Source organism: Eulemur rufifrons, chromosome 1 (genome assembly GCF_041146395.1).
Source record: "Eulemur rufifrons isolate Redbay chromosome 1, OSU_ERuf_1, whole genome shotgun sequence".
Classification (NCBI taxonomy): domain Eukaryota; kingdom Metazoa; phylum Chordata; class Mammalia; order Primates; family Lemuridae; genus Eulemur; species Eulemur rufifrons.
In genome coordinates this window covers 34521006-34544928 of record NC_090983.1, presented here as the reverse complement: position 1 = coordinate 34544928, position 23923 = coordinate 34521006, and the positions used below count along the sequence as shown (strand labels likewise).

General features: G+C 38.0%; 1 protein-coding gene and 1 non-coding gene across 4 annotated transcripts in view; both read right to left on the bottom strand.

Annotated features, from left to right (window-relative positions):
* The window catches only part of SF3B1 (splicing factor 3b subunit 1), a 37509-nt gene extending 16968 nt beyond the window's left edge, over window positions 1-20541 (bottom strand). For 2 of the 3 annotated variants that reach the window (XM_069489244.1, XM_069489254.1), the window contains exons 1-6: window positions 20472-20541; window positions 9316-9482; window positions 7693-7797; window positions 7161-7275; window positions 5241-5320; window positions 4208-4378 (exon numbers count right to left, since the gene is read on the bottom strand). In XM_069489244.1, coding sequence (XP_069345345.1) covers window positions 4208-4378; window positions 5241-5320; window positions 7161-7275; window positions 7693-7797; window positions 9316-9482; window positions 20472-20499 — 666 coding nt within the window. In that variant the 5' untranslated portion in view covers window positions 20500-20541. Of the gene's footprint in view, window positions 1-4207; window positions 4379-5240; window positions 5321-5624; window positions 5681-7160; window positions 7276-7692; window positions 7798-9315; window positions 9483-20471 lie in introns of those variants that run through there. The other variant, XM_069489341.1, reaches the window with a different exon arrangement.
* Window positions 2724-2858, bottom strand: LOC138388018 (small nucleolar RNA SNORA63). The gene has a single exon (XR_011234047.1). It is a non-coding gene; the product is annotated as a small nucleolar RNA SNORA63 (small nucleolar RNA).
* Window positions 20542-23923: the final 3382 nt, after the last annotated feature.

Genomic DNA, 23923 nt, shown 5'->3' with positions numbered 1-23923 from the left:
AAAAAAAAAAAAAAGCTCTTGGCCGGGCGCGGTGGCTCACGCCTGTAATCCTAGCACTCTGGGAGGCCGAGGCGGGTGGATTGCTCAAGGTCAGGAGTTCGAGACCAGCCTGAGCGAGACCCCATCTCTACTAAAAATAGAAAGACATTATATGGACACCTAAAAATCTATATAGAAAAAATTAGCCGGGCATAGTGGCGCATGCCTGTAGTCCCAGCTACTCGGGAGGCTGAGGCAGTAGGATCGCTTAAGCCCAGGAGTTTGAGGTTGCTGTGAGCTAAGCTGACGCCATGGCACTCACTCTAGCCTGGGCAACAAAGTGAGACTCTGTCTCAACAAAAAAAAAAAAAAAAAAAAAAAAAAAAGCTCTTGCAGACACAATTCCAAATAGCTTTATGTTTGCAATTTCGCAAAATACCATTAAAAATTTTAAGATTCAGTATTTTTTTCCTTTAAAAGATTCTATATATTACTCGGAGTTGAAAAATTCTGGATTAAACAAACCACATAAATTGTTCAAAATCTCAATTTTGGCATCTGCCCCTCCTGCTGAATTACAAGAAAATGTGGGAAATAAATTCTTCCTATTATCTATTGCAATTCCCACAGTCATGATTTGGGTAAAGATGTGTTACGTGCACACAGTTACCAGTGGGACAAGTTTCTCTCTCTCTGTTTTTAAAATGTTGGCATTGAATGCCAACACAGAATTAAAGTGAGTAATTACTTATATTCAGCAGAATAAAATCTTCTCATATATCAGTAACCAAATGAAGTCCTCAGGATCTATCTTAAACTGAACTGTTAAGAAATTATGTACTAGGTTTAGTATATCCCAATTTTGGATTTAGAAAAATACTGCCATGGTCTGATTGTTTTATTTTTCCTGAGATGTAAGTAAATCTACAGTAGTCTAGGCTGGAGCTAATAGTGATTAGACAAGGGTAGTAGAGACAAGTCATGAAAAATGGCTACATCCTAAAGGCATTTTAAAAGTGGAGCCAACAAAATTTGTTTACAGGTAAGATATGGGGTAAGAGAATAAGAAAAGAATATAGGATGACTGGGTCTTAAGTGTTTGGATTGAGCCAAAGAGACATGAGAAAGACCAGGAAAGTAGGCTGGAGGAAATGAATAAAGAAAAACAATTTTATTTTAGAAATACCAATTCTGAAATGTCTATTGCACCATCCAAGTAAATGCATCGGGTTGGATAAATACACAAGTCTGGGGAGAGCAAGGGACAGATGTATACATTTGGGACCTGTCTTACACAGATGGTATTTAAAGATTTTAAAGATAGGAATGAGATCCTAGGGATTGAGTGTAAATGGAGAAGAATTCAAAAGACTGAGCAATAGAGCACCCCAAAGTTCTGAGATATGGACAATGAGGAGAATCCAGCAAACAAGACTGAGGAGTAAGAGCTGACCAGGAGAACCTAAGAGACTAAAGCCCATAGACTAAGAGAAAAGGGTATCAAAGGATATCAAATGTTACTGATGTGTGAAGTAATGAGGAATGAGAAAAGACTTTGGATTTAGCAACAAGGAGGTCAAGAGACCTTGACAAGAGATATTTAGGTAGAGTGGTGCAGGCAAAAGACGAGGACTAAATAAGCAGAGACACCAAGTAGAAACAACTCATCCAAAGCATTCTGTGGTAAGAAGAGACAGAAACAGGACGGTAATAGGAGGATGTGAGTGAGGGTCAAGGGATGGTTTTTTGCAGGTTTGTGGTGTTGTTACTGTTGTTGTTAAGACAAAGGAAGAGTAAAACAGGTTTGCTGCCAATGATAAACTAGTTCTGAGGGGGAAAAAAAAGTTACATAAGAGTCCCCAACAGAGGACAGGAAATGGTTCATAAGCAGAAGGTTTAACTTTATTTTTTTTTAGCACTAATACTTTATTGAATAAACACAGTATCAAATAAAATACATTCAAATGCTTCTTAAAAAATCAATTATCAAGGCCAGTAATAACTCAATAAAGGCAGATAGGCTAGTTTAACATAATTGGCTGATTTTTTACAGCATCTGTATCTTTTATTCTGTAAGTATATTATTAAATGATAGAAAACACATCTATTAATAATACAACCATTTCTACAGAACCAGGAAATTTCTAAGAAAGATCTTACACACTCTAATCTTTTATATACCTATCCAAAAGTCTAAAAAGTATTAACCCGATGACTTTCCTCACAAGAGCCCAATGTCGCTTTGCTGTCAAAATTTGTATTTCTGATCTGTTATGAGCACTGAGACAAGATTCAAATATTCTCAAAGAAAGAAGTACCATGCACACTGTGATCTATTCAACAACAGCAGCACTGCATTCAAAACTATTTCATCCCAGGAATTAAGTAAGGCCAGTCACATTCATGGCACTTCCTCCACAGTATTATTAAGTGTCTTAATATCACAATGAATCCTCCTGTCTTTTTCAGTTAACAAAGTTTATAGCCACACCTTCCCTACCAGAAAAACCCCCTGTGCCAATTCTGTGAATATAGTTTTTATGATAGGTAGGTACATCATACTTTATAACCAAAGACACTTGTTGCACATCAATCCCACAGGTCATTGGTGATCAGAACATAGCTTGACCCTGACGGGAATTCCCTCGTATCACCTCTTTCCTTCTGGTCTGTGTCACCATGCTGCAAATTAACAAATCTTAATTCAAGAATCACCAGTCAGGTCAACATGTAACTTTATCTGCATGTATGAAACTAAGCATCCCTGGCTGCTACAAGAGTATAGCGGACAGGTATAGTTAAGAAATAACTTTATTATAAGCAGGGGAAATGTCATTTATATACCATTTAACAGGTATATTCTAACCTGAATCTTGTTTTCAGAGGGGTTAGCTTTAGAAAGTCAACTTGCATAAGTAGCTCATATCACAACAGGAGGGAAAGCAGAGTACTAGAGAAAAGATAAAGGCATACTGGTAGATATCATGTTGGGAACACATACAAGTTTTGCTTCTATTTTGGGAGAAACATAGGAAACAAAGTGGTCTAACTAAAAATGAAGATGCTAATGAGTTGCTGTAGGTTTGACATAGTGTGTAAAGAAGTCCTCTAGAGGGGGAGGAGAACAGAGTTACTTAATGATTACAGAGTTTCTGTTTGGGGTGATGAAAAGATTTTGGGAAATAGTGGTGATGGTAACACAATATTGGGAGTGTAATTAATGCCAATGAATTTTACACTTAAAAATGGTTAAAATGGCAAATTTTATGCTATGTATTTTACCACAATAGAAAACTTTTTAAAAACGAAAAAGAAAGTCCTCTAGGAGATTAAGCTGCCTACAGTCAGAGGCTTAAATTATCCATTTAGAAAATAAGACTACTGGGCCGGGCACGGTGGCTCACGCCTGTAATCCTAGCACTCTGGGAGGCCGAGGCGGGTGGATCGCTCGAGGTCAGGAGTTCGAGACCAGCCTGAGCCAGAGCAAGACCTTGTCTCTACTAAAAATAGAAAGAAATTATCTGGCCACCTAAAATATATATGGAAAAAATTAGCCGGGCATGGTGGCACATGCCTGTCATCCCAGCTACTCGGGAGGGTGAGGCAGTAGAATCACTTAAGCCCAGGAGTTTCAGGTTGCTGTGAGCTAGGCTGACGCCATGGCACTTACTCTAGCCCGGGCAACAAAAAGAGACTCTGTCTCAAAAAAAAGAAAGAAAATAAGACTACTGTATTGTACTCAATCTCCATAATGAAACATACCCTATATGTCTATATTTAATATTCCAAAACGGAACATTCTTTTACTCCATGATATAGACTGAATTGCATCCTGCCCCCCACTCCCTTCCTATGTTGAAGGACAATGTTACCGTATTTGGAGACTGGGTCTTTAGGGAGGTAATTAAGATCAAATTAGATCATAAGGGTAGGGTCCTAATCTGATAGGACTGGTGTCCTTAACAGGAAGAAAAGAGACAACACAGCTCACTGACACAGAGAAAAGGCCATGTGCAGACAGATCGAGAAAGCAGTATCTATAAGACAAGAGAGCCCTCACCAGATACCAACCCTGCCTCTGATCTTGGACTTCAAACCTCCAGAACGGTTAGAAAATAACTGATATTTAAGCTGTCCATTCTGTGGTATCTTGTCATCTCAGCCCAAACAGACTAATACACTCTGTAACAAGGGAAAAAATGTTAAATATAATAAAAAAAGAAATTACCTCTGCCTGATCCCAACTTGACAGCTTTTTGGGAGTGGCACCAGGAGTCTGATCAGCTGTTTGATCCCAACGCCGTTTTCGTTTTGACGGAGGCTGGGATGCTGCTGCTCCGTTGACGACTTTTAGTTCTCCAGCTTTAGCTTTCTCTGCTAGCTGCTGCCTAATTTCTCGCTGAAAAATATTTGAAAAAGCATTTAATATTTAGCTTTAAAATGCTTTCAATATATTTTTGTCATGTGCACAGTCATTTTATTTAATATCCTATTTTACACTTTGCTCAGTCTCCTTTCAATGCTACTGGTAGTCATATTCCTTATTCTCCCTCTTTTCTGTATTTCCAATTTTACATGTCTTTCTTTCCAAATAAGAGACAAGCCAAGGACAGAACTTATAACATAGCACACCCTACTTTATACACAGCAGGTGAAGTAAAATCTTCAGTCAATGGTACACGGCTGGTCTGATGGTCGTGGGTTGTCAGAAATCAACATTAGTGTCACCAAAGTTGGTACACAACCCTTCAATGCTAAATTTGACTGACTTTTCAATAAGTATGGAACCAAAATGCTTCCACTGAAAAATAGTTTCCTTAATTCATATAAATAGCAATTAACTATATAACATAACAAGATAGAAAAATGGTAAAAAGCAAAAATAAAACTGTTTTATTATATTTAAAACTATGAATTACTGAACTATCTGACTTTTCCCTAACACACTGGCTTCAGACACACACCATCAGACCCTCTCCCCACAGATACATCTACTGTAAGATATATACGTACATATATGGCCAAGGAGCCTGGGACTAGAAAAGGATATGAAAAGTCATATCTGGGAGGTGGTATAATTTGGGGTAACATCCTTTTTCAAGTCAATTTTTATTAATACCATTAAAATATTACTTGTGCAGCAAATAGCAAAAAAAAAAAAAACAAAAAACCACACCCCAAAAAAACAAAAAACAGCCACTCAATTTCAACTCTCTCTACATTCTTTCACAACCATTAAAATAAGAAGCAGGTTCACATACTTCTTCTTTAGTCAAATGCTGTTCTCGCATTACATCCATGTAAGTCCTGGCATTCATTTTAGGATCAGGGGTCTTCCCTCCTGCAGAAAAGAACAGCAACAGGACAAGAGTACAATAAATAAATGATAATTAGGTTCAACTGATTTATCTGCCCTGCTCTAACATTATGTTATTCCATAATCATTTAATTTATTTTTTGATGGAAAACTTTAATAATTATACATCTTACTTTTTATTGAGTTTGCTGATCAATTTAACCTGTTTGAACACAAACATATCTACAGCAGTTTAAAACAAATATTTTATGCATATAAAAACAAAATGACAGCACAGTTTAGTCTTCAGAAGTGATGGGTTCCTGGGTTGCTAATCCGGAATACGTACACTTTCGTGCCTTTGTCTCCATCAGCAGTTCTGACTTCAAGCAGCAGAATAGAAGCCTAGAAAATTATCTCTTTACCATTAGTAACACTTTGGAAAGATATTTATATTCAAAACATTACCTGTCGCAAGCTGTTAAAATCTTGACTACAGATAACTATTACTAGATAAGTTCTTCATACATGTTCTAAAACAGTCGTAGTTTAGAAAATTTGATTTTTAAAAATATACCTATACTCTTATTCTGATGTCATGTTACTAAAAAGGGCTTCATGCTTTTTTTTAAAGTTTTGTTGACCCAGAAAAACATATTTTTATTTCTTAGAAAGTATAAATTACAACTCAAAACATATTACTTGAAATATATTACTTCCACCAATTATGATGAACACAGAAGAAAAGTGGTGTACAAAGAGATGTGTTAGTCTCTTGATTAAAGTTTCAGCATTTGCTTTTCAAACTTCAAATTATCTTAAAGAAGCCCAAACAGTATTTAACAAGATTCACAGAGGCACACTATGCTTTAGAAATGTGATAATTAGCTATACAAGTGGTATAGCATCACAATTTAGGAAAAAATAATAAAATTCTAAGACATTCCTATGCTGAAGATCATGCCCAATTGGTAGTGTCATTCTTTCTGACACTAGCTCTGATAAGACTTCCTTTGGAATACTTTTTCACCATAATCTAGAGAGGATGTGTTGAACTGCACCCTTAAGAATGCAGACAGGACTGGCATATAGCAGTACTGCTGTAGGAAAGAAATTAAGGACAGTTAGTATGGGCCTGTGAATTCTGACATACATGTTTAAATCAATTACAATTATGCAAGTAAAAAAAGAATATCCCTACTAATTCATGCAGGCTGAAAGTCTAGTATGTAAAAACCTGCAGCAGAATCTAATTTTAAGAAACAGGCACCTAATTTTGATTGTGAAACTCACTCACCTGAGGAAAGCTTCCATCAGGCTCACTATGCCCCTTGTGCTGACTTGCACACTAAAATTAGCAAAACAGACTCCAACTATTAAAAATATCAAAGTCTTTGTATACATACTTTTGTTTTAACTTTAAGTATGCTTAGAGCAAAGTAGGTGCATTTACTAAGCTATATTTAGAGCAATATGGGGGGAGCTCTAGTGTGAGAAACAGTTTCTCAAAAGTAACAATCCTAAAAATCTAAGATTTGGAATGAAAACTTTCAATAACTTGAAAGTATTTTGAGCAGAAAAACACATTTGTTCAAAGTATAGAAAGCGTACCCAAAACAAAAGTAAAAGAAAAACCTTTAACCCTTTGCGTTTCTATGGCATTGGCTCATTATTTTCTTGTCCTTCTACCTGGAAAGAAAACTTGCATTACAAAGATGAAGAATATGGCATCTGTGACTTCAACCAAATCTATACAAATATATATAAGGGGGATTTTAAAAAAGAAAAGCAAATTCATAAGCATGCCAAAAAAAATCAAAGGGCTAAAGACAACTTAATACAAATAAATTTTTGAATACTTATAGAAAAGTGGGAAAAGAATTACCATCTGCAAAAGGATCAAGACGCTCTGGGGAAATTATCATGGTCCGCCTATGCTTTTTGTATTCATCTTCCCGGTCTGCAATCTTTGGAGGTCGGTGCTCAGCAAATGGATCATACTGAAAAGAGGTATGTCTCACTTAATATCCACTTTATTAAATAACAATGGAGAATATAAAATCAGAACTTTATAAAACACATACAAATGTTCAATACAGGCCTACTAATAAAATATTCTGTATTATTTTGTGGATGTTAAAATGAAAAAATAAGGCATATGAAACTGAGGTAATATACACGTTAACATTTCCACAGTTTAATGCTTCATGAAATGATTACCTGTGCAAAATAAACTAAGCATTATTTCTAATATCCCAAATCAACTCTACTCAAAACATTCTAAGAAATGACTTTTAAAATTTATGGGCTTCAACGGAAAGAAACTCAGACATTTACCTTTTTTACAGCTGAATAAATGATGGTTTTAAAAAACTTCACCTATGTGTATAAGGTATATATAAAAGAAAAACAGTCACCTGTTCTGTTGACTGTGGTATGTCATTAAGCAATGCCACAGGGGCATGATATCCTGGCTTCTTCTGACCAAGCAAACTTGTAGATGATGAGTAGTCATCGTCATCCTGCAATGATACCCCCCCAAAAAGGCACAAGCAAAATGTCAAAACTTAAAGTCAGAAAGAATACACAAAGACTCAACATGAAATCAAAAGATTTATTGACAGTGTGATGTCTAAGCCCTAGTTCACAGAACTTGTAAACACTATTAGGTTTTGTTCATTCAAAAAGCTATTAAAGAAGCCGGGCATGGTAGTGTGTGCAGGAGGACCGCCTGAGCCCAGGAGTTGGAAGCTACAGTGAGCTACGATCAGGCCACTGTGCTCTAGCCTGGGCAACAGAGACCCCACCTCTTGAAAGGAAAAAAAAAAGCTATTAAAAATTTAAATTTAGTTCTCTTTACTCTTAAAATTATTAAACAAGGAAAGCTTTCTGCAGAAGTCAATTGAAATAAAATAGGTATGGACTAGAAAAACCTGAGCATTTTTCTTACAGAAGATGTGATGAAATGTTTTGCAAATTTGGTAACTATAAACAGCTCATTTTAGAACTTTCAAATTTCTGTTTTCCCACTCATGCCTTTTAACATGATGTAACAGTCACAGAAACAAGTAAAAAGGAATTACTTTTAAATGTATCTGTTCCCAGTAATATGTTTATACAAAACAATGTTACACTGTTACTTTTCTAGTATAACAGTGTAAAGTACACCACTGGGTGATTCTCAAGGTCTTAATACCTCATATATTTAAAAATGAAATACAATTTCACCTCCAAGCTTCTGGAATATATAGCCATCGCTGTCTTTTACCATTACAGTATGAGAACCCAAAATACAGTACACTAACTAGTCCGTAATTGGTTTGTAGAAAGTTCACCTTTGGGCTTTTAAATTTTTCTCTAAAGAAAAAAAAAGTGCCAACTATAACATATGACTTGAATTTCATAAAAATAACCAATTTGATTATATATGTAAAATAAAGTTTGTATGTAACTGAATCACACAAAAATAAATATTCCAACAAATTTGCATGTTTGGGATGGTCTGATAAAATATAAGCATGTGGAATACATAAAAAACACTGTGAGAGATTTCAGTCACCCTCCATAGTAACTAAAATGAACATGAAAAGCTCATAAATATCAGCGACAAGAAAAATTTGATTCACATTAAGATGCCAAGGGGAGAAAAACAAACAGTATCAAGTACAAATCAGAAATCAAGTCACAAGGACAGATGGCTATTTACAATCTAGTCACTTCTCACATGAGCTACTCTAAATAGAGCCAGTACATAACAGTAGGGATTAACTTCACAACTGTTCGCTTTACAGCAGTTAATGATTTGCAGGTGCTTTGCTGGATTAAACAAACTAGTAATTTAATATCTTTAACATAAAGATTCAGAACTGAACACATCCAGTGAGATTTCTGAACCTTGGAGAGGAAAAACACCTTCAATAGTTTTATCTTCTAAAAGATCCCAAAAATGTCTCTCCAGATTAAAGCAGATGACTCAAACAAATATTTCTCACTCTCTTTGAAAAAAAATGCTTGCCTCTTATACACAATTTGTAACTTACATCTTCAAGTTCAGTTGCAGCAATTGATGTCACATATCCAGCAAATCTGCTGTCACTTCCACCATAAATTTCCTGGTCATAGTAACCTGTAGAATCAAGGCCCACTCCTTGAGCTTCATCAAGAGCTGCCTTCTTGCCTTGAATTTCTCGAATCTGTGCTTCAATATCTGTAAAAAACAAACAAGATAATACAGACTTTCTTAATTTCATTTTCCAAAGAGCTCTCGACACAATGCATTTCTCTACTAGGCATCATCAAAACACTCTCTTAAATACAGAAAATTTATGGGAAAATAAACTGAATTGTAAAAAATTTTTTTCTTAAAAATACAGAAAATTTAAAATAATTGTGGCCTAACAAATAGCTGTTTTAATTCTTGCCAGTCCATTGCCTTTGTGCAACTGAAGTAAGCTCTGACACCAGGCACTTATTTAGTAGCTGCATGGATCAAAAGATAAGGATTCAAATAGCATCACGCAATTGCCCAACTTCCCTCCTCAGCTAAGGGAGAAAACCTTCTGTAGTTCCTGAAGATGGAAGTGGTTTAAAGCAGAAAACATAATGTCTTCATCTAGTCTAAGGCACAGCTGGGCCACATTTTCCCATAAGAAAAGAAAGGAGCAAGAGCAGGTGTAAGGAACTCAAAATGATGGAATGGATTTAAGGCTGAACCTAGCACCTCAGTTTGCTAATTTTTTTCTTTCATTCTTTTTTCCTTGAGTCTCACTCTGTTTGCCAGACTACAGTACAGTGGCATCACCATAGCTAACTGCAACCTCAAACTCCTAGGCTGAAGCTATCCTTCTGCCTCAGCCTTCAGAGTAGCTGGGACTACAGGTGCGCACCAGCATGCCGGGCTAATTTTTTCTATTTTAGTAGATGAGATCTCGCTCTTGCTCAGGCTGGTCTCGAACTCCTGAGTTCAAGTGATCCTCCCACCTCGGCCTCTCAAAGTGCTAGGATTACAGGCATGAGAGCCACTGTGCCCAGCCTCATAATTTGCTAATTCTTACAGTGTACAATATCACCACAGCACCAACATCTCCAGATACTACGTTTTCCCTCAAAATCATTACAGTAGCCCAGGTAGCCAGAATTATCCTCACTCGTGGTACTTTTTACTATTATCTCTACAGTTGTTTTGGTTTAAAGTTTTATATTAAAAAAAAAAAGTTTAAACACATGTTCCCCCTTCCTCACCCCTTTTCAGGTACTTTCTCATTCTTGAGGGAATACAGAAGAAAACCCTCAGTAGTTAGAAAAACTGGCTAAAGGGTGAATGGAGATTTACTCTTCCTTTTTTTACTTTCTGAAATGTTTGAAGCTTTAAAAACAAACGCTCAGGTGCAAAACTAGGGTTTTTTTTTTTTTTTAATTAAAGAACTACAAATGCTACTTCTATCAGGATTTAGGCAAGAAACAAATGAGTGAATCAGGCCAGCCAAACGGTCTGCAATCTCTTCTTTACACCAATGTGGTCTGACGACCACCTACATAGCAATCATCTGGTGTACCTGTTACAACAGTGGAATCCTAGGCCTCAGAGACACTAACTCAGAAAGAACCTCCAACTTAAAAAGCCCAAGATTCCACATTATTAAACAAATGCCCCAGGAAACTATTTGACATGGCCTTCATCCCTTCGTTTCCAATGCCACCCCACCCCTACCAAATTTTTCCATTTAGAACATCATTTTATACTTTTCTTTACCTCACAGACAACAGGAAGGGGGTATCGTTTTACAAATCTGCATTATACTACACATAATGTGCAACATGCTTTTTATCCCCCTCACTAGATACAGACAGCATTCTCACGTTCCTACTGAAGAAGTTTTCCATTCTAAGTTTTCAGCAACTAGTCTCTCATTTGAATAACGTTATTTATTCAGGAACTACTTTCATGTACTGAATTTTACCTACTGATTTTATGTATTTGCTGATTAGCAACAGAGTTTTCTAATTACAAAGATTCATAAAATACTGAATTAGTTTGTATAAAATCTCTGTAAATCATGACTGGATTACTATTAAATCAAAATTTAATAACAAAATTACCTAGCCCAAGGTCTTCTGAGGCTAGGCAGCTGTTTATAGTTAATTAATTCTGAGGGGAGTTCATTACTAAATTTCTACAAGCTGTACAGTTAAATATTTATATGCAAATCAGGCACTGTTTTCTGTCTCTGCTTGAAACTACAGATAAAAAGTCCAAAAAGCTAATAGGTTTTGTTAATACATTGTAAACTATAGTACTTTTACACAAACATTATGTAATCCACAAATAAGACACCAAATTCCATACATCTCAGTAGCTTGTTATGAAACTTACATAATTAAAAACTAGATTACTCAATTATTTATTAACACATTAACAGCCACGAGTTGTATTTAATTCAGCTAGTCTTGGAGGGGGACCCTCATGAAACATACGTAACACACACGTCTCTACCTTGGGACCAGTATGAACTATTTTTCAAGTTGCATGTAACTCACGCACAGAAAACAATAAAAAATAACAAATGTTTCATTAAATTATAAAGGATTTTGTTTTCAAAGTTTGTACTCTATTTTCATAATAAAATATCGTGGCCCCCAAGAAAAACTTTTTTTTTCCTAGTGTGGCAGTCAATGTGTTAATAAACTATGTGCCAAACACAATGCTCTCAAATATTTATGAGCAAACATTTTTATCATTATACTCATAAACAAGGTAATTTTGTGTCTGAGGTTTCATTTCTAAAATTTAAAAAATGGGCAGAGCAAATATGACAGAATATTAAGAACTGATAAAGCTGAGCAATGTTCATTGTATTTTGTCCTATACTTTTCTGGATGCTAAAATATTTCATAATAAAAACGTAATCTGTAGAAATTATTAAAAGTAATTTTTCAAATTTTTCTCTTCCCCATCAATGCCCCAAAGGTTTGTAAAATTCCACAACTTCAAATTTTATAAATACTTTACATCCCTGGGAAAGAAAAAAGTTGTCTCCAGCTCCATATTTTCAAACCTAACATTAAATTATAGCTACTGGTGTGTAGGTATTCCTATAGTTTCTTAAATACAAACTAACTAAAAATGTGCAATTCATCATTTCTGACAATAAATGATCAATGCATAAAATTGGTTGCCAAGTATGAAAAAGAAATGAGAGAGAACATACCAAAATAAATAATCAGAAGTCTAAAATATTAAAGACTTGAGGCAGCAAAAAAAATGTTTATGCTAATCTCTCCCCACTTCAATTATGGCCAACATGAACAAATCCTCTGTTTCAGCCTAATCCCTTCCCAATTTGGTTCCCTAGTTCAAGACATTCAGATGTGAAGACAAAGAGAAATGGAACTGTGCTAGTAGTGACTGCGCAAAAAGAGACTAGCACCTCTTAGTGATCACACATACAACTGCCAAGAGCTGGCACTCTTTAACCCATCCAAACCCATAAATATTTCAATCTCCACATTGCTGTGTGTATTAATAGTTTGTGCCTTTTTATTAATAGGTAGCATTCCATTTTACAACAGCTTATTCTCTAGCTGAGGTGCATCAGAGTTGTTTGCAGTTTGTAGTGATTACAAATAAGGATGCTGTAAACATTTGTGTACAGGTTTTTGTGCGAACACAGGTTTTAATATCACTTGGGTAAATACCTGTACCTAGAAATGGGATTGCTGGGTCTTCTTTTTTTTCTTTTTAAGTTATTTTTTGAGACAGAGTCTCACTCTGTCACACCCAGGCTAGCGTGCCATGGCATCAGCCTAGCTCATAGCAACTTAAACTCCTGGGCTTAAGTGATCCTCCTTCCTCAGCCCCCCTAAGTAGCTCGGACTACAGGAGTGCACCACCACACCTGGCTAATTTTTACAATTTTTAGCAGAGATGGGGTCTCACTCTTGCTCAGGCTGGTCTCGAACTCCTGAGCTCAAGTGATCCTCCCACCTTGGCCTTCCAGAGTGCCAGGAGTACAGGCGTGAGCCACTGCGCCCAGCTGGATTGCTGGGTCTTAAAAGTAAACGTTTAACTTTATAAAAAACTCAGAAAGCCCTTTTGATAGGTTTACTTACGCAAGTTTAAGAACAGAGAGCAGAAGGACTCTGTATACTAGAGAAAAAAGAATTTTGAGAGATGAAATGGAGGGGAGAAATTAAATGAACAAGATGAAAAGAAGCTAAGACAAGTGAGATTAAAATTCTAGTTATACGGTGTTAGAAAAAGGGGTAACAGGAGTAGAAATATCTAATGTGGATTATTAAACCACATGATTTTTGTGGATGAAAACCTCATTTCTGTTCCCTGCCCAACCATTCCCCGCCCCCATCTTCAGGAAAACCTACTAATCAGAGTAGGTGCAAATATATGGTAGGACTCATAAACTACTGATTATGAAATCTTAAGAAAATAGGGATTTCCTATCTTGACAGTAGATTTAGAATCCTAAAATTGAAATTATGGGTAGTCCTACAAATCTTGCGTTGTCATAGTCTAAGTGTGGTTTAAAAAAAGAAAAGTCTTAGGGCAGGGTCCAGTAGCTCAAACCTGTAATCCCAGCACTTTGGGAGGCTGAGGTGGGAGGACTGCTTGAGCTCGGGTTTTTGAGACCAGCCTGAGCAAGACCAAAACCCTGTTTCTGTAAAAAAAAAATAAATAAATAAAATAAATTGGCCGGGCATGGTGGTGCACACTTGTAGTACCAGCTACTTGGGAGGCTGAGGCAGGAGGATGGCTTGAGCCCAGGAGTTTGAGGTTGCACTGAGCAAGGATGATGCCACTGCACTCTAGCCAGGGGACAGAGCAAGACTGTCTTTTTTTTTTTTTTTAAAGTCTTAGACAAAAGATCAAAGTACTGGTTAAATGTATTTGACTTGTATTTAGCAGTTAAGGTTGTTAGAAAACAGACAGTATATTTATCGCCACCAAAATTATGGTGAGATGGGAACTAGAATGCACAAATCCTTTGTTAGATGTCATTCCTGAGAACTTAAAGTATGGTTTCAGAACTGTGCACATTCCTAGAGTCAAAAATTTTCTTGTTGCTTCCCTTGCTTGTGGGGCCCCTGACTGTAGCAGTAGTGACGGGAATCTAACAGAGAATCATGGGTGTTTTTAATGCCACCTTACCTGTTTCTTCCAGACTGGGAAACTAAAGGACAAGGTGCTGTGATAAATGAATTGTAAAGAAAAAAAAAAGAGAAATGGAGGAGGAACCTATGAACTGAGAAATATTTAAGAGATACATCAATCACAACATATGGGCTTTATTTGGAACCCAATTCAAACTGGAAAAAAAAAATGTTGGTAGCACAATGGGGAAAACTGAACATTGACTATATAGTTTAATTTTAGGTGTTATTACTTTTTAAAGTACTTATATTTTAGAAATACACTGAAATATTTATGGATAAAATGATATGTCTAGGATTTGCTTCAAAATAATGGGAAGGTCGGTAGGAATCAGTGTACAAATTAAACAAAATTGGCCTAAGTTATTAGGTGATAAGCACATGGGGATTCATTTCACTATTCTACTGTCATATGTTTGCAGTTTTCAAGAACATAGTGTTTTTTTTAGGTTCCACCTTTCTCTCATTCTTGGTTCTTCCTTCTTCTAGTCCCTCGAAACTAAAGCATCTGGCCCCATGCAACAAAAAGTAAAAGTTCACTCACTGGGCATGGTAGGACATGCGTATAGTCCCACTTACTAGGGAGACTTAGGAAGGAGGATCACTTGAACCTAGGAGTTGGAGGCTATCATCATGCACCATGATCATGCCTGTGAATAGCCACTGCACTCCAGCCTGGGCAGCACAGCAGAGACATAAACCTGTCTCTTTAAAAAAAAAAAAAAAAAAGTCCCCCCTCCCCCATGGAGTCCTCCATTAAACACTAATAGAATATTTTTAGCTCTTTTACTTATTATCTTAAACCTTAAATGTTCCAACTCTTCTGAATCTTTTTTCTTTTCTGGCTTTACTGATCTTGCTAATTAATGGTAACATAAAAATCTTCTAAATGTTAAGACACAATTTAAAAACTAAATTTGCTCCAATGATCTAAAGAAAAAGAAACATCATTATTCTACTGAAATCCCCACAAAATCATTTTTCTTTCTGGAGGGGGATTCTGATCCCTGGCACACTTTCAACTATCAGAGAACAAATCTTTCCCTAAAAGGTACAGTAGATAGATGTTAATTAACAGTGTTAATTAATGAATTAACAATTTTGTGAGCTAGCGCATTTGAAATCACAATTCATTCAAAAATGGACTTCCATTTTCATTTACTTAAAAATTACTGTTACTTTTATAATCAGCAAAGTGACAAACGTTAAAATTACAAACTTTTTTGTGACATAAACACAAATATTTTATCTCAAAATTGAGTTTGACATTAAAAGGTAATACTGCAAAATTGGGAGTCTTTTAAAACATGAGGAATATCAAACCTAGTGTTTGTACTCTAAGACCCAAATATCAAACTCTTGAGATAAACAACACATACCACTGATACCAAAAGGTCACATCTGCTACAGCCTACCAATTCTGTCCCTCTACTGGTTTCCCCTCCTGTACCTTTTCTTCTTTCTCTGCCTCATGTATTGCTAAGACTGGCTTTGCAGCACTTCCTCCTCCTTGAAGCTTCTTTATTCTTCATTTTCCAGTGTTCTAAATCACTGTTTATTATATGTTACAGAGATACCGCCCTCAGATGTTAATCTCTCACTGACACCTTTTAGTCTTGTCCGTAAGTGACATCTATTCTCCTCCAGCCAGAAACAACAGGTGATAAAGTATTTCTCAAATATGAGACTTCTGTAAGACATCCCAGAAAAACAAGAAGTATATTTTGCATCCCAACTCTCAACCTTTTCATTAAGCAAAACTCCAACAGGAAAACTAACTTTGATGTAAATTATTTGACTGAACACTACAGAGAACACGGATAAATCAATTCCCAAATGAGTAATTCTATGTTAAAAAAAAAAAAAACTTCCAATATCTTTCAGTAGGTTTAACTTTTTCCCTTTTATTTTTACTAGCAGCCTTCACACCAGAAGTCTGCAAAACCAAAACAGTAACTATTTAAACACAAGAAAACAAAAACCGCCGCAAGATGCAGAATAACAAAACTATACCTATTCCAGCCATTTTTCAAAGAATTAGGGAAAATAACTTTTCCAGGTTTGTAATGTCCAAAAAATATCCAATTCAAGGGAAAAGTGGCAAAACAAGCCAATGTATGGTATTTCTGGTTAATCCACTTTTCCTCTTCCAAAAACCCGTGTTCCCTCCCTGTTTACCAAAGTCAAGCGGTATCTGAAGAACTGGATGGTAAGAGTATGCTTATTCATTAACTATATACACCTGACACAATTTAACATGCAGAAAGATCCAAAAGATTGTATTTGATCTGAATTCCAGATCTTTATATTTCAGTCCTGGAAAGCATAAGCCACACGTCACCACGGTAAATATAATCTGGTTGGCTGAAAAGGATGTGAGGACTGATCCTAACAGAATATTTATTTGAAAGGAATATGATAGCAAGAAAAAAAATCGGTGTCAGTTTGGCTCAATGATAGGAAGTAATAGCCTATGAAAAGACCCATGTAAGAAGGTACGACAATAAACTACCTCACTCTGAAGCAATATTATTTACCTCCCAAGGCTTAAGTACAAATTACTGATGCAGCCATTATTTTAAAAATACACTATAAATATCTTTACCAGCAACATTATTTAGGAAGATGTAATTCTTAAAAAAGTGACATGATGATGATGGACATCTAGCAAATAAAAACTAAACAAGTATGACACCTTTTTAAAAGTTGCTCCAGTGAGATTTCAAATCTTTCTCTAAACTACTTCTATAGCCTAATAAATGGTTGCTCAGACTCCCTCTAAGTCATCCTTCACAATGCAACTAGTGACTTTCCTAAACCACAGAACTTGTCACCTGCGGGAAGGAGGACACTTTGTTCTGTAGTCATTGGGAAGCCAAAGTCAAACCTTCTACAGTGTTCATAGCCTTCTATAATTTGATACTAACCTTTCTTCTCAGTTCAGAGGGTTCCCAGATAGTACATGAATAAATCCTGTTTCCCACCTAAATCAGCCAAATAGATATATCCAAGCCTATCCAATCCTCTAAAGGTCAATTAAAGTGTCCTTTTCCTGTAAAGCTCTTTTTTAATACTTCCAGTATAGGACTAGGTGTGGTAGCAGTTCATGCCTATAATCCTAGCATTTTGGGAGGCCAAGGATCACTTCAGCCTCGGAGTTCAAGACCAGCATGGGCAACAGAGCAAGACCCTGCTTCTACAAAAAAAAAAAAAAAAAAAGAAAGAAAGAAAAATTAGCTGGGGGCAGTGGCATGCACCTGTAGTCCTAGCTACTTGGGAGGCTGAGGCAGGAGGACTGCTTGAGCCCAGAAGCTCATGGCTGCAGTAAGTTATGATCATGCCACTGCACTCTAGCCTGGACAACAGTGTGAGACCCTGTCTCAAAAAAATAATACTTTCAGTATATATTAATCTCTTAATAAATGTTAGTTAAAAATCTGAACACCCATCATGCACCAGGTATTGGGCAAACCAAGGTATAATGCCTGCACACAACAATCTCAGAGTTAAGGAGAGAAAATCTTAACACGATGGAGTATTCTAAGCAATATAATAAACATTTTTTTTTTTTTTTGAGACAGAGTCTCACTTTGTTGCCCGGGCTAGAGTGCCATGGTATCAGCCTAGCTCACAGCAACCTCAAACTCCTGGGCTCAAGCAATCCTCCTGCCTCAGCCTCCCGAGTAGCTGGGACTACAAGCAAGCGCCACCATGCCCGGCTAATTTTCCATATATATTTTTAGATGTCCATATAATTTCTTTCTATTTTTAGTAGAGACAGGGTCTCGCTCTTCCTCAGGCTGGTCTCGAACTCCTGAGTTCAAACAATCCGCCTGCCTCGGCCTCTTAGAGTGCTAGGATTACAGGCGTGAGCCACCGCGCCCGGCCCCAGGATTTTCTTTATGGCACCACCTAATTAACACTGACAGAATGATCTCAAATAAGAATTGTGGCCAATTAGTCACAACCAACCGAAGCTTTTAGCTTAATTTCTAAAAACGCAGACCAAAACTTTGATTTTCCTGTCCAAGAGTACCTTAAAGATACCAATAAGACCAGGCACAGCAGCTCATGCCTGTAATCCCAACACTTTGGGAGGCAAGGCAGGACCGCTTGTGGCCAGGAGTTCAAGGCCAGCCTAGGCAACATAGCAAGACCCTGTCTATACAGAAAAATGAGCCAGGCGTGGTGGTACCCGCCTGTAGACCCAGCTACTTGGGAGGCTGAGGCAGGAGGATTGCTTAAGCCCAGGAGTTCGCAGTTGCAGTGAGCTATGATTGTGCCACTGTATTCCAGCCTGGGCAACAGAGCAAGACCCTGTCTCAAAAAATAAATAAATAAATAAAATAAACAAATATAAAAGCTACACAATGCCCTCAAATGAATAATCTATCCCTGAATTGAAAAGAATAGCAACACTTTGTATTTTCTAATTATTTTGCAAAAGGTACCTTTGAGATAGATAGTCTAATGACAAAAGAATAAAGGCCTAAGAACACTGCTGCATTAAAAAGCATTTAAATACTAAATATCTAAAAGAATACTAACATTAAAGTCATCGCCAATTCATTATCACGTTTTATAAGTTGTAAAAAACTGGACTTTTGGAATAGTGGCCCAACTATTCAAATCTATCCACACTCCGGTCCTAACCAACCCTTCCAAATTCATCTACTATTTGTCTCTTTGTACCCTCTTTTCCTGCCATAGCAGACTATTCAAATACAACTTTCACGACTCACTGTCTAGTTACAAGATGTTCTCTCAGGCTCAGATGTCCTCCTCTAATTTAAAACAGATTGATCCTTTTAGATCAGGGACCCGTCACTTCCTCAAGTGAAATAACCCTAAACACAAATTAACCATTCCGTTACCCAGGTTCCCAGAATATGTTGCTTATACTTCTATTTACACATTCACTTATCCCCACTAGAGAATGAGGATAATACACATATTTGTTTTTCACATCAGACTAAAATTTTTGATGGCTTTAATCTGCTACCTCTAACAGACAAATACCGAGCCACACACCAAGAAAGGACGTGTGAAATAAATATGACACTCCCTCTCGCAGGCTTCGTGTTCAGTGAAAATTTCAGATTCCAAGTCGGAAATCAAGGAGTGCAGTTCCAACTTCCCATGCCTCATCTTTTCTGAAAAGTGAACCCACTTCCTGTCATTTCTGGATGCTCCCTAATGAACTCTAGTCTACTCCCAACACTTTCCTAATTTTGTATATTCTGTATTCCATAAAACAATCAATTAGCTCGAAACCTTCGGGTATTAATGAAAGTAACATGTCTTTCCCTCTTCCAAATGCTACTCCAATAATCTCCAAATAAAAAGATTAACAGTATACTAACAGTGATTAAGGGAAGAAAAAACTGTTAAAGAACCCCTTACAAGTGTGGGTTTATGTTGTTCGTCGCACAGAAAGTCAATTATTATTGTCTCAATAACTGACTTTCTGTGCGACAAACAACATTAACAAAACTACCAAATTTTATCCCCAAATCATTTAGTGCAACAAAAATAAGCAACAGACGTCTGAAGACACACCTATTACCCAAAGTTAGGAGTAACGGACCTCGGTTTAAGCAAACTCGATTTAGTACTGCCGGAAAAGCGGCTGCCGTATTTCAGTGCTTTTCTGTCTCCTATGTACAAACTGTGCGGACGACAGTGCCGAGAGGCGAGTAAGACTTTCTTCCCACGCCTGTTTCCCCGACCCCTTGCCCTGAAATTCCACCTAGCAAGCCGCTTAAACAAGGCCCTCTAGTCAGAAAACAGAAGCAACTCTGAAGTAGCGGCACCCAAACACTGAACAAAGCGCCTGTCGGGGGTGTACGAGTAGGACGCCATTACGCGGGGCAGTGGCCTGCGCTGCTGGCGCCGAGGAGACGACCTAGGCCTGAAGCGTGGGCGCGGCCCCCTACAAAAAGAAACTACAGGGAGCAGCAGAAACCTAGGAAGATACAGTCTCAGCAGGCTGACAGCGGAGAAGGCAAGTTAACAGGCAAAAACCGCTTACCTTCGTGAGTCTTGGCGATCTTCGCCATTTTGTCCACTCGAACACACAGACGGAACTGGCGCTTCCAAGAACTTCCGCTCGTCGCCGCCGCACGGAGAAAAATAGCTAGAGCGCCCTTTACGCATGCGCAAAGCGGATGCGCGCGCGCCTTCGGGTGACACGTGACAGAGCCGCCACCTAGGTGGAACTGCGAGATGCATTGTGGGCGTGGGAGGAGCCAGGGTGGGTCCCTGAGCTGGCCTTCGTGGGGACATTGGAAAGCACCAGGTGGGCCGTAATTCTCTTAAGTGAGTAACTTTGCCCTGGAAGAAAGTGTATTCCACGAGGGCAGTTAAGAACAGACCTTGTGCGAAGCACTACTATTTTAGGTCTGGAGAGACCTCAGACTTTCTATCCCATTTCTCCAAATTAACCGGAAGGCGGCTTGGAGCTCAAGAAAAGCTTTGCTTAGCATCTGTCTCAGCTGTTGCAGTGCTTAGTTATAGAGACAGTCAACAGTCTCATTCTTTGCCCGGTAACTCAAGGTCATTTTTCTTCCTTTCTATTTAATAATTGCCCTATCATTTGGGTGGGAGTTTGTTTTACAACGTACGCTCTCAGACACTATTGAACTTGACAAATAATCCAGTAAGGTAGGCAAGTTGTTGCTAAGCCCATGAGGAAAAACTAGGGCGGAAGGATATATAAATTGTGCAAGTTCACACAGTTACTACGTTGCACAGTGAGAATTTAAAGCCTTTTAATTTTAAGGGCTCTTAGAACACCATTGATCATCAACTGATCATCACTGTTAACACTGATGAAATGCCTCTCTTAAATCCTAAACGGTACTCCTAAGTCAGGAATTTTAATAGATCAGAATGCGGCAGTATTTTTTTCTAGGCATCAATTATACTATCATAGCCTTGTACTTGCACACTGGTCTCAGACTCCAAGGGTGTAAAAGAACAGAAAAACTCAAAAGGCAAGTTGGGTTCAGGAAGCAGCCTCAGAAAAAAGGTAGTGATCAAAATTAGAGCCATCATAAAGAAAACAGTTCACCTCTTACATGTTAAAGTCACAACCCAAATATTTGGTAGAAACTTTAGTAACAAAAAGTAGAGGACTTTTTTGTTTGTTTGTTGAGACAAAGTCTTGCTCTGTTGTCTGGGCTAGAGTACAGTGGCCTCATCATAGCTCACTGCAACCTCGAACTCCTGGGCCTAAGCAATCCTCCTGCCTCAGTCTCCCCAATAGCTGGGACAGCAAGCATGAACCCCCCACACTTGGTGGTTCTAATTTTTTTTAATTTTTTGTAGAGATGGAGTCTTGAACTCCCAGCCTCCAGTGATCCTCCTGCCTCAGCCTCCCAAAGTGAAAAGCACAATTTTTATTAGCATCAGTAAAAGAATCAATTTGATAAGTTAAACATTTAAATTCTTTAATTTGTGTTTCTTTGATTTTAGGTTAAATGGTAGTTGGGGGAGGAGGGAAATGAGATAAGAGAAAAACAGGAGATTATTATGTGAATTATTGATAAATTCTAGTTCTCGGGTTGGCAGAAGGGCCCATGTATATTCACTACATGTTTTATAACCTATGCATAGGATATATTTATATTCTTTTTATTTTTATTTATTTATTTATTTTTCTTTTTATTTATTTTTTGAAACAGAGTCTCACTCTGTTGCCTGGGCTAGAGTGCCGTGGTGTTAGCCTAGCTCACAGCAACCTCAAACTCCTGGGCTCAAGCAATCCTCCTGCCTCAGCCTCCTGAGTAGCTGGGACTACAGGCATGTGCCACCATGCCCGGCTAATTTTTTCTATATATATTTTTAGCTGTCCATATAATTTCTATTTTTAGTAGAGGCGGGGGTTTCACTCTTGCTCAGGCTGCCGTCAAACTCCTGAGTTCAAACAATCCGTCTGCCTCAGCCTCCCAGAGTGCTAGGATTACAGGTGTGAGCCACTACGCCTGGCCTACAGTCTTTTATATATACAAAACAGCACATTTTAAAATAATAAGAGGGAAAAAAAAATAAGGAATTAGAGAAGTGTTATCATCTATTAATAATCATCAAATTGAAAGGATTCATGTTGACAAGAAGAATCACAAGGGTCGGGCGCGGTGGCTCACGCCTGTAATCCTAGCACTCTGGGAGGCCGAGGTGGGCGGATTGTTTGAGCTCAGGAGTTCGAGACCAGCCTGAGCAAGAGCGAGACCCCACCTCTACTAAAAATAGAAAGAAATTATATGGACAGCTAAATATATATATAGAAAAAATTAGCCGGGCATGGTGGCGCATGCCTGTAGTCCCAGCTACTTGGGAGGCTGAGACAGGAGGATCGCTTGAGCTCAGGAGTTTGAGGTTGCTGTGAGCTAGGCTGACGCCACGGCACTCACTCTAGCCTGGGCAACAGAGTGAGACTCTGTCTCAAAAAAAAAAAAAAAAAAAAAAAAAAAAAGAAGAATCACAAGGACATTGCATTTCTTGGCTCATATTTTTAAAAAAGACAAATTCTTAGAGACCCTGTCTCTACTAAAAATAGAAAAATTACCTAGGCATGGTGGCATGTGCCTGTAGTCCCAGCTACTTGGGAGGCTGGGGCAGGAGGATCACTTGAGCCTAGGAGTTTGAGGTTGCTGTGAGCTAGGCTGACGCCACGGCACTCTAGCCTGGGCGACAGAGTAAGACTCTGTCTCAAAAAGACAAATTCTTATATATAAGGTGTGATTCTCTTATATAAAGTGTGATAGTTAATTTTAGTTGTTTACTTGACTGGATTAAGGAATACCTAGAAACCTGGTAAACCATTATTTTGGGTTGTGGCTGTGAGGGTGTTTCCAGAAGAGATTAGCATGTGAGTCTGGGTGTACTAAGTGCGGAGGATCCACTTAGTGGATCACTGTGGGCTGGCACCATCCAATCTTCTGGGGACCCAGAGAGAACAGAAACAGAGAAAAGGCAAATATGTTGCTCTATCTGTTGGAGCCTGGATACTTTCTTTGTCTCCTGTCCTTTGGACAACTCCAGGCTCCCAGGCCTTTGGACTCCAAGACTTACACCAGCGGTTCCCCAGTTTCTCAGGCCTTTGGCCCTGGACTGAGAGTAACACCATTGGCTTCCCTGGTTCTGAACCTTCGGATTTGGACTGACCCACTCTACGGCATCCCAGGGTCCCCAGCTTGCAGGTTGCCTGTTATGGGCCTTCTCAGCCTCCATAATTACATCAGCTAATGGCCCTAATAAATCTCCTCTCATATATATACATACATATATATATACACACACACACATTATATTATTCTGTCTCTCTGGAGAACCTTGACTAATATATGCCTACTATATTTCTTATTCCACAGGCCAAGAAATCAATATGGAAGTTTGGCTAACTTCTAAGCACAGACATTTTGAGTATACACATTTGGGGACTTGGAAATAATATGTGATGGGTCCTTGGTACTATGAGCC